Below are 12,082 nucleotides of genomic sequence, written 5' to 3' on the forward strand. Positions count from 1 at the left end.
CTATACTGCGTCCGCTTGTCCTGTCTACCAGAGCGAATCCCCACAGGTGGCAAAACATTTGGGACTTGAGGCTCATTTTCTGAACCATGGTCTGTGATGGTTGTTGTATTGGACGGCAATGTCATAAGTGAAAATGACAAATGTCGATCTCTTCCAATTTTAAACAGATGCTGATAAAACTTAGCTTTTTTGTTTTTCATAGTGATTACTGTGTATTTTATTTTCATGACAAATTGGCATTTTTACACATATAGGTGAAAGTGTGCCAATCAAACTGCTCTACAAATCTGTCATAAATTGGTGTGGTATGCCCAATGGACACCCTTGGATATTTTCTGTGCCAAAAAGGGTTTTGAAAAGTGCTGAAAGCTCCTGAATTACACACTAACTGTAAAGGTTACATTAGTCACATGGAGGCCAAAAGAGTGTCATTTTGGCCCCCATCTGACTGGCATATGTCAGTACACCACAAGCAAAATGGCATTGAATAGCGTAGTAAGCTAAACGATTCCATAGAACAGTATCAAGTGAAAAAAAACAACAAAAATATTACATCGGTAATAGACCAGCTGTATGACAAATGAAATGCCATGGGATGGAAGAACAAGACTGGATAAATCTGAATTCAGGTTTCTTTTAGGTTAAAAAGGACAAGAAGTTCAATTAGGTCATTCATTTCTTGCTCCCTTATCTAAAAAGTGTGCTAAGGGAGCACATGGCAATAATCTCTTGTCAGTTATACCCGCTGTGACATCACTGGCCACGTTCCCCTCAGTAATAAAATAATTCAATTATTCTCTTTGTTAAAAAGAAGGACATGTCAATTAACGAAGCCTAATGACCCACGCGTACACCATAATCGGCTCATTGAAAGAAGAATAGACGGATAATCCCATTCAGATTATTATTTTCATGGAAGCATGCTGGAAGAATACAGAGCGACAAACCAAAGTCTGTACCAAACGAAAATATCTCTAGCCCCACAGCTGAAATATTTTTGACTACATTGATGGAGTTTTCCCACTATCCTGTCCTATGGATAGGTCGTAAACCATGGACTGTTCACTCTGATCCTAAGATTAATTTTAGTTACGTACACAATGGACATCATAATGAATTTACTTTAAAGTAAATTAGAGTTTCTGAGTTTTTTTTAAAGTATCGATTGGTCATAAAATATTATCCTGGGAAAATCCCTCTAAAATGTACCTCCACCAATCGCTAGGACGAGGATAGAGAAGCGCTTACACAGATGGAATAGAGACAGACTCATAGACTTTCTATCGAGCCTGTCTCCTACAGCGAGCAGAGACAATTAAAAGGGTATTTCCTGATGGTGGTCAAGCACCCTTATTGTTCAAGGACTGATCTTATGGAAACAAGTACCCTATTTTTCACACTAGAAGACGCGCCTGCCCATAAGACGCATAGCCTTTGGGAGAGTTAAAAATATTTTTTTCTCTTTTAAATCAGACCTCGGATCAGACCCCAATCTTCATTAGACCTACAAATTAGACCCCAAATCTTTATCAGAACCTTAATCGTTATTAGACCTACAATCTTAATGAGACCATAGCTCAGACCCCTCCAATTTTCATCAGACCTCAGATCAGACAAAAAAAATGAACAACTTACGTCCCCTGCTCCAGCATGCCCTTTCTGTCTAGCTGCAATGTGACCACACAGCGCCAGGTCATAGTGCGCGCTTAAGCGCACAACGTCCTATTTGTTTGCTGTCAGGACACAGCACAGTGTGGTGACTGAAGAAGACCAGGGAGCAGTGAGTAATACCAGCGCTATACTCACTGCTCCTCAGTCCTACTGTACTAATGAGCCGACCTTGGCGTGGTGAGTGGGCTTATGCCTTTTGATCAAAATACACACTAATGCCTCTTGTACAGTATGCAGTATAGGGGGCTGTACACTTTAATATTGCGCTGAGGAGCGAGTTTAATTAGCTCCAAGTACAGCATTGTGGATGTGCGATCCAGTTCTGTTTTTCTCCCCTTGATATACTACTGTACTAATGAGTGCTTCCATAATGGAAGCACATATTAATATTCGCTTTATAAGATGCACTGCTATTTTATACCACTTTTGGGGGGAAAATAGTGCGTCTTATAAAATAAAAAATATGGTAATCCCCACTAAATTTTAACAGGTCATTCTTAGCAAAAAAACGAATAACTGAGATGTACAGTAATGCTACTTTCACACTGGCATTTCTGGGTCCGCTTGTGAGATCCGTTTCAGGGCTCTCACAAGCGGCCAAAAACGGATCAGTTCAGCCCCAATGTATTCTGAATGGATAAGGATAATGCATCAGTTTGCCTCCGTTAAGCCTCAATTCCGCTCTGAAGGCGGACACCAAAACGCTGCTTGCAGCGTTTTGATCTCCACATGACGATGCGGAGTCAAACAGATCCGTCCTGACTTACAATGTAAGTCAATGGGGACGGATCCGTTTTCACTGACAAAATGTGGTGCAATTGAAAACGGATCCGCCTCCCATTGACTTTCAGTGTAAGTCAAAACAGATCCGTTTGCATTATCATGAACAAATTCATTCATCGTAATGCATTCATCGTAATGCAAACGGATCCGTTCTGAACAGATACAAGCGTCTGCATTATCGGTGCGGATCCGTCTGTGCAGATACAAGACGGATCCGCACCTAACGCAGGTGTGAAAGTAGCCTTAGTTGAAAATACTACTGGTCTCCTCTTATGCAGCAGATTGACCTTTTGGGTTTGCTCAGGCTCCAGGGCCCAGGCGTGACCTCTGCCTCTGCAACCCCTATGGTTAAGTTTCTTATTCAGGCCTGTTTTTATTTCAATAGAACCCAGCGGTGCATCAAAGAGACCAGTGATTGGTTGCAGCGCTTACTTGCTGGGTGTGACCTTAGCTGGGTAAACAGATCCTGGAGAACTGGAGCAGTGATGTGATATCTGCCAGGTAAGTAATGATCACTTCTTTACTGCTGGCCAGGTAAAGTAATGATCACTTCTGTACTGCTGGCAGACCCATTTAATGATCGCTACATAAAAAACATGCAAAGACAGCAGTAAAAACACAATCAAAACATAGGTAAATGCCATGCAAAAGAACCTCCACATTCGCCTCATAGGTCTTAACAGGCTGAACTGATGAATGAATGTGGAGACGGTATTACATTACTACAGCTATAATTGCAGTTCTACATTTAATTGACTTTATATCCATTGTTATCACATAACCATTATACTTAATGTCTTCCCTCATGCCACATATTTAAGAGTCATTACAGATCCTTAAATACCCCTCTCAGGCAGCGAAATAAACATATCACAGCTATTACACTTATTTTTCCAGCGGTTATTCAGTTTAATTTGTTTTAATGTAATAAATATCAAAGCGCTTTGCGATGCAATGCACTGTCTCCTATTTTACACCAGTAAGGACATCCGTATTGTGCTGTATTGTATGAAAAATTCTGAAAATTTAAAGGGGGTGTCCGCTTTGGACTATCTCTTTTAGTAAAAGTGTCCTGAGGATAGACTGATCACGTGGTATCCTACCGCCAGGGCTCTGATTGACCAGCTGCTACCAATTCCCCACTGCTGCCATTCTGATGGTGCCAGGAAGCAGATCACAGTGGGGAACCCGGCAATGATGTAACATCAGCGGTGGGGAATCAGCGAGAGGAGTATAGCCACTTTTTTTCTTTTCTTATAACATTTGCTAATCTGGGGAACTATTTTTTATTGTGCTAGAATACCCCTTTAATTGAAGTTATAATACAGAAAAAAAAGAGAGTGCTAAACAGTTAGGGGCCATCTGGGAGAGTTACATTGGATCTCCACAAGAAAAGTCAGTGTGTTCTCCCATGGGCCAATCCAAGTCATTGAGTTGTCCTCTTCTATCAAACTGTGTGACAACAATATGGCAGCAATTACAGCTCTGATTACAGTAGGTAAAATGACAAGTGAATCCCAGAAGACAGAAAACCTTTCCACTACAGTTCGAGACTAAAGAAAAGAGAAGGGAGATCACAGAACACTGATGCTAGCATCAAGTATTTAGGTCCAATGAAAAACACATACTGTATTTTTCGCTCTATAAGACGCACTTTTTCCCCCACAAGCAAGGGAAAATGGTAGAGAGTCTTATAAAGGGAATACTAATGGCTGATTCTATTACAGAAGTGCTCATTGGTTCAAAGAAGGAGTGGTGAGCGGCTGGTGTAGTGCTGCTAGCGCTGGTATTACTCACCGCACCCTGGTGTCACACTGCACTGTATCCTGACAGCGTACAGCATCAGGACACAGTGTGCATAAGCAGTACTGCAAGAAGGGCGAGCTGGATCTCCCAAGTGGTGGTGTCATCCGGAGGAGAAGAGGTAAGTTTTTTCATTTATTTTTTTGTCTGATCTGAAGTCTGATGAAGATTAGGGATCTGAGGCCTGGTGAAGATTGGGGGTCTGATCGGAGATCTGATGAAAATTAGGGGTCTGACCTGAGACTGGCAGTATGATCTGAGGTCTATTTTATTTTCCTCCTCTAAAACTTAGATGTGTCTTATGCTCAGGTGCATCTTATAGAGCGGAAAATATGGTATATATCATTTTCACCTGTTCTCCATATTTCCAAAAAACACATAACATGTCACTGTAGATTATATAGTATCAGAGAACATTATGGCATGTCTATAGGACAACCACTGGTCACGAGAAATAGACTTCTTAGAATTGATAGGGTCTGACTGTAAGCACCCCCAATTAATTGTTGGATAACTGTTAATGGTGGAAACCCTGGTAGAACATCAATATCATACAAAATGGTAAAGCTTGATTACAACCTGAAGGAACCTGTTTTCCTAGGGTTTGGGGTCCATTAGGTGTCAATGCCCATTAAAATTAAAGGGATTGGAAAGAAGTGTCCTATTTTTTGCCACAGCAGCACAGCTGTGCCTGGTATTTTATTTGAGCCCCATTCATTTGAATGAGGATGATCCACAATACCAGACACTGCCTGTGGACAGAAGGGGCACTGTTTTTGGAAATAAACAGACCCCTCTTTCTAAACCCATACAACCTTTTTAAAGTTACTTGGAAAAACACCTAGGTATTAAATCATGTTTGAAGCAATTTCTGCCTCTTCACTAATTCACAATCTATTCCTACTAAGACCACGGTGTTATTAGCTCGGGTATATGACTCTGAAACCATATTTTCTGATTAATATTCAGTCCTTTTACAAATCAAGCAATTTGTATTTCAAAAGCATACCATCAACCTAGCAAAGCATAACAGATGTGAAGTTATAAATTGCCCTGGAGACTACGCAGCAAGTATTTACTTAGGTAAATCTGACCCCATTATAGACTGACATAGATATTGCTTTGTGGTAACTAAGCAGTGCTATCTAAAGAAGACAAATTACCACCGCTCCATTAACATGGCTTAGATAGTATTCTAGCACTATTCATAGTTTGTAAAGGTTAGTTCAATGTGTAACCTGAAAAAGCTATGGAAGGCCCAAAAACAAAAACAAATAAATGCAGAATGCAAGCCCACCACCAGGAAAAATAATATTTTTGATATCCAATACTTGATTAAACTCCCCCATTTCCAGTAAAGGACCAATGATTATTGTGCTTGATACACCACCAAAACATAAGAGACCCAACATGTACGTTTTGCATCTCCAATCATCTCTAATTCCTAGATATTACATCTTAGCAACTGCATGGTGCAGGGCAGTGTTTGTTCCTCACTGTCCTACCTACTAAAAGCACAACATGGGCACAGTGTGAGTACCCTATGGAAGTACAGCATGTACCCTCTTACATACAGTTAAGGAACAGTACACCTAGGGTTTAGAGTATGCATTTTTCTCCCCAGTCAGGAACCACCTGATGCAATCTATCATCAACCACTTGAGATGTCAGACACGGTTGAATATTTTTCCGCTGTAGGCCTCAAATCTGAATCAAAACTTATATTCAGCCAACAGCTATCTCTCCCGCTCCTCCCATACATGGATTGGCTGAGCATGCATTTGTAGAGAAATGGGGAAAAGGGAAAAAGGATGCTGGCTGAAACCTCTGACAGTGACTTATCTTGGATCAGGAAGAATAAATCCAATGTGCCCAATCCTTATCTCCTCCAACATCAGCCGCTGGAGAGAAGTCAGGAAGCCCCATGCACATCAGATGGTCGGCTGAACCCTCAAAATCGGTGGATTCAGCCAAAAGGGGTTTAATGTTTTTTGCCAGCTTGAGTCATTCCTTCTAAGTCTCAAATCTAGGATGACTTGAATGTGACCATATAGGCCTGTTGAACTGTCTATTGTAACATGCCAACAAAAACTTGCCAACCTTACTAAAAACAATACCGCCGTTTGGCCACTCTGTGGAATTTTCCTTCCAACACACTTCACATTACTTTTGTTGACACATACTTCTAGTGTCCTACACTTACTACAGAACCTGGACAACATATTGTGACTTAGTTTACTTCTACATTTGGATCAGTCACCCATAGAGATTGTAAAAGAATTATAAGAAAGGATGTTGCTATTAGTGGACGCCATTCATTTTTGTGTCTATGGTGCTCACGTCGAGTACAGAACAATAAGATAACACCGTAAGAGGCTTCAACTTTACATGAAGAAATCTTTGACAGTATCTAGTGAAAACCCTGTAATAAAACATATCTAAAGTTAACTTACCATTCAATATTTCCTTTAATTGCCGGTACCAAATATCACAGTAGTCTTCACTTAAATTATGAAAGTCGATGGCGTTATCTTTTAGCTTATGTCCCTTTCTGATACAGAGAAAGATTGTGATGCCCAGCAGGGTTCCACCTTTATCCTGCCCTGCCAATCTGCGTCTCTTCAGTTTCACAGAAAATATGTCCTTCAGTTCAATGGATTCTTCTTTAGGTTGTGGTTGGACTTTCGAGCTCCCTGTGTTGGAGAAAGCATATAGGAAATATTTTATAAAACAGCGTACTGAAAAGATTTTGAAACAAAGATACAAATGTAAGAAGAAATCTACTTTGGTCCTGTGGGTTAGATGTGACTAATGTGTAGCTTCCAGCTAATAAAGTCTGATACGTTAATTAAAAAGAGCTATAAACCTAAAATGAAAAACTTTTAAACGTTCTGCTTAGGAAATGAGCTGCTAATTTCATACACATGCATGTCAATTTTCCTGGAGGTTTTCAGAGCTGGAGATATAATATATGAGAAGAAGTATGTAGACATCTGACCCTCAAACTTATATGCGCTTATTGAACATTCCATTCTAAAACCAGGAGCTTTAAAGGGTTTCTGTCACCAGAAATACCTAAATGAAACTGTCTGACATTAGCGATGTGCTAAAGCTGAACCTAACTAGCCTATCCCTACTTTTATCTATGCCCCCATTACTCCATAAACCTAACTTTTATAATATGCAAATTAGCCTTTAGGAGCGGGGGGGGGGGCATTTCTCCTGCTTCTAGAGGCTCCGTTCCCCCACCTCTGTCACCTACCTGTCAATCAAGACTCAGAGTTTAATTTAGGTATTTCTGGTGTTTACAAGTGAAGGCCTATCCTCAGACCACCCCTGACGATCAGCTGATCCACAGTAGCTCCTGAGTCGGAACTAAACATCTCTGTCCATTGTATAGTGACCACGACTAATGTTTGTCTATGGAGAACTGCATGACTTTGTGCTTGATTTTATGCATCTCTTTGTAATGGGCATCACTAAAACACCTGAACTCAATAATTATGCAGGGTGCTCACATACAGTACAGACCAAAAGTTTGGACACAACTTCTCATTCAAAGAGTTTTCTTTATTTTCATGACTGAAAATTGTAGATTCACACTGAAGGCATCAAAACTATGAATTAACACATGTGGAATTATATACATAACAAAAAAGTGTGAAACAACTGAAAATATGTCATATTCTAGGTTCTTCAAAGTAGCCACCTTTTGCTTTGATTGCTGCTTTGCACACTCTTGGCATTCCCTTGATGAGCTTCAAGAGGTAGTCACCTGAAATGGTCTTCCAACAGTCTTGAAGGAGTTCCCAGAGATGCTTAGCACTTGTTGGCCCTTTTGCCTTCACTCTGCGGTCCAGCTCACCCCAAACCATCTTGATTGGGTTCAGGTCCGGTGACTGTGGAGGCCAGGTCATCTGGCGCAGCACCCCATCACTCTCCTTCATGGTCAAATAGCACTTACACAGCCTGGAGGTGTGTTTGGGGTCATTGTCCTGTTGAAAAATAAATGATGGTCCAACTAAACGCAAACCGGATGGAATAGCATGCCGCTGCAAGATGCTGTGGTAGCCATGCTGGTTCAGTATGCCTTCAATTTTGAATAAATCCCCAACAGTGTCACCAGCAAAGCACCCCCACACCATCACACATCCTCCTCCATGCTTCACGGTGGGAACCAGGCATGTAGAGTCCATCCGTTCACCTTTTCTGTGTCGCACAAAGACACGGTGGTTGGAACCAAAGATCTCAAATTTGGACTCATCAGACCAAAGCACAGATTTCCACTGGTCTAATGTCCATTCCTTGTGTTCTTTAGCCCAAACAAGTCTCTTCTGCTTGTTGCCTGTCCTTAGCAGTGGTTTCCTAGGAGATAGTCTACCATGAAGGCCTGATTCACACAGTCTCCTCTTAACAGTTGTTCTAGAGATGTGTCTGCTGCTAGAACTCTGTGTGGCATTGACCTGGTCTCTAATCTGAGCTGCTGTTAACCTGCGATTTCTGAGGCTGGTGACTCGGATGAACTTATCCTCCGCAGCAGAGGTGACTCTTGGTCTTCCTTTCCTGGGGTGGTCCGCATGTGAGCCAGTTTCTTTGTAGCGCTTGATGGTTTTTGTGACTGCACTTGGGGACACTTTCAAAGTTTTCCCAATTTTTCTGACTGACTGACCTTTATTTCTTAAAGTAATGATGGCCACTCGTTTTTCTTTACTTAGCTGCTTTTTTCTTGCCATAATACAAATTCTAACAGTCTATTCAGTAGGACTATCAGCTGTGTATCCACCTGACTTCTCCACAACGCAACTGATGGTCCCAACCCCATTTATAAGGCAAGAAATCCCACTTATTAAACCTGACAGGGCACACCTGTGAAGTGAAAACCATTTCAGGTGACTACCTCTTGAAGCTCATCAAGAGAATGCCAAGAGTGTGCAAAGCAGTAATCAAATTAAAAGGTGGCTACTTTGAAGAACCTAGAATAAGACATTTTCAGTTGTTTCACACTTTTTTTGTTATGTATATAGTTCCACATGTGTTAATTCATAGTTTTGATGCCTATAGTGTGAATCTACAATTTTCATAGTCATGAAAATAAAGAAAACTCTTTGAATGAGAAGGTGTGTCCAAACTTTTGGTCTGTACTGTATGTATAGCCATAAATATGATATAAATTAATCATCAAGATTGTGCTCCATCCTTCAAACCGCACATCCAGGCCCTTTCCACCTTCTGTCGCCTCCAACTCAGAAATATCTCTCGGAAATGCACATTCCTGAACCAGGTGTCTGCAAAAATGCTTGTACATGCCCTCACTATCTCCCACCTAGACTACTGTAACATCCTCTCATCTAGCACCCTCGCACCCCTCAATCTATTCTCATCCTTGACTAATCCATCCCCTCCCACCCCGTTACTCCTCTGTCTCTCCCCTCTGCCAATCACTCCATTGCCCAGTCAGTTTAAAATACATATTAGGCGTCCATAATCTGTCCCCTCCATACATCGCTGAACTGTTTTCCTGATACATCCCCACATGTAATCTCCGATCCTCACAAGACCTCCTTCTCTTATCATCTTATCACCTCTTCCCAAAAGTAAATCCCCCGTACTCTGGAACTCTCTATCCCAGTATATCAGACTGTCGCCTTCAGTGGAAACCTTAAAAAATAAAAAAATACCTCTTCAGACAAGCCTACAACTTTCAGTAACCCTGCTGCCACTATATCGCCGTGACCAGCTTTACCCTCACCCTCAGTATGCTTCCCCTATCCCTTCTACATTGTAGGGGTCCTCTCTCCTTCTGTAACTTGTGTTGTTCATGCTTATTGCAGTTGTTTTGTATTATGTATGTGCACTCCTTATCATATGTACAGCGCCATGGAATGAATGGTGCTTTAATAAATAATAATAATTATAATAAATTATTATTATTATTCACTATGGACTAGAACATTTTTTGGACTGATCAGTAATACTAAAGATAACTGTAATTAACTTCTTTGCAGCAAAAAAATAAAATAAATATATATTTAAAACTTTAGGGATAGGGCGCATTTAAATGGAATCTGCCGCTAGGTCTGTATAAAGTAGTCACAGAAACGCTGATTTCAGCGGTGTTTAACTTACTCGTCAATATGCAGTAAGCTTGCTGTTTCCATAACTCCCAAGTGAAGGCTGCTCAGCCATTTCCATTGCCTCCCCCGGCTGGCGCTTACTGAGGTTATTCCCATGTCGACCAAGAAATGCAGATATGGGACAACACCTTTAATAGAATATTTCATAACCTGTTTTAGCCCTTTTTTGAAATAGAGCAATAGGGGGTCATTTATAATCACCAATACGCCTATATTGGCCGTATTTCAGATTGTGGCGTAAATAACCCGTGCCGCAATCTGCGACTTTTCCCCGGTCACGACAGGTCTAAAAAAGTGGGCGGGGAAGGGTTCTAGAAAATGGTCTAAATGTAGGACAGCAAGGAAGCAAAAATGGCGGTCTTAATAAATGACCCACATAGTTAGAAAAATGTAAGGTTCGGACGGTGTGAGGTTATCTCCTCCTAACAAAATGTGACTATAATCCTGCAAATCAACAGGGAAAAATCTGTTTGTGGATATCTTAAAATAATAAACCATTGTTCTAATAAACAGCATAGAACCCCCTGAGGAGTACCACATGGCAAAATCACAACATGGGGCAGTAATCAGTCACATAGCGGTAAGTAGAATTTAGCTAAATCGCGTCAGTCCAAATTCAATTTCTCTATTACAGGCTCCAATCTAATCCTGAAACTTATGCAAATATAAACCGCCATCTAGAGAGCTAATTAATAAGACTAACGTACAGCTATGTCTTCACTTGCTATTTAGAAGGCCAAATTTAATACACAGTTATTATTTCTCCAGACCCCCACAGGAGCACAACTAATCAGTAATGGAAAAAATCTTCCTCCCATCTGGTAGCAATAAACTTTTCTAAAAGACTGAACAGTGTTATTTAATCCGGTGACTTCTTACTGTGAACTAAATTAACTTTTGCTACTGTTTTGTCATATCACATTGATATCAAATTAGCTTGGACGGGTCTAGTGGTCCAGTTAAAAGAGAATAATGGCAACGAGGAAGACGAGCTTCTCCGAGTAATGTCACATGGCCGGTAATCGCTGCGTACGGGCTGCAGTCACAGAGAGGGAATGGATTAAGAGTAGGGTTCACTTTTATTATTTAAATACCGCCAATTATGAATATCATGCTGTGCAAAAGCTCACTGTAAAATACACGGACTCTCACTCCAAATGAATCTGATAGTTCCTAATGTTTGTTACCTTGGAGACACAATGATGGCTTTATTAGAAGCTGCTTCCCCATCATTAGGCGTCTTTATCGCAAACAGAAAAGCCCAAGAAGTGGAGAAATCCTGCTGCTTTGTAAAACTATACTAGTAAAGTATATGCTTTCTGCAACTTAAATAGGACCTTTCATGTTTTTTTATTAATTGAGATAAAATACCTTTACCTGGGGGGTACCCCCTGCTGAGGCTGCCACCCTGCCTGATTTTTTTAAATATCGCTCCTGCACTCCGCTGTGCCCCCTGCAGTTTTCCTGCTCAGTATGTTAAGGCCTCATGCCCACGACCGTTGTTTCATTCCGTGTCCGTTGTTCCGTTTTTCATGATTTTCTGTGGACCCATTGACTTTCAATGAGTAAGTTGAAAACTCGGCTAATGCACCGTTTGTCATCTGCGTCTGTGATCCGTGGTTCCAGCCTGTCAAAAAAATATAACCTGTACTATTTTTTTCACGGAAAACGGTTCGGGACCCATTCAAGTC

At 41.0% G+C, this 12,082-nt stretch overlaps 1 protein-coding gene across 1 annotated transcript in view; it reads right to left on the reverse strand.

Annotated features, from left to right (window-relative positions):
- The window catches only part of CERKL (ceramide kinase like), a 160,097-nt gene that overhangs the window by 107,301 nt on the left and 40,714 nt on the right, over positions 1 to 12,082 (reverse strand). Inside the window, exon 2 of the mRNA XM_044302594.1 lies at positions 6,711 to 6,950. Coding sequence (XP_044158529.1) covers positions 6,711 to 6,950 — 240 coding nt within the window. The remainder of the gene's footprint in view (positions 1 to 6,710; positions 6,951 to 12,082) is intronic.

The sequence above is a fragment of the Bufo gargarizans genome, chromosome 8 (genome assembly GCF_014858855.1).
Source record: "Bufo gargarizans isolate SCDJY-AF-19 chromosome 8, ASM1485885v1, whole genome shotgun sequence".
NCBI classification, from domain to species: Eukaryota; Metazoa; Chordata; class Amphibia; order Anura; family Bufonidae; genus Bufo; species Bufo gargarizans.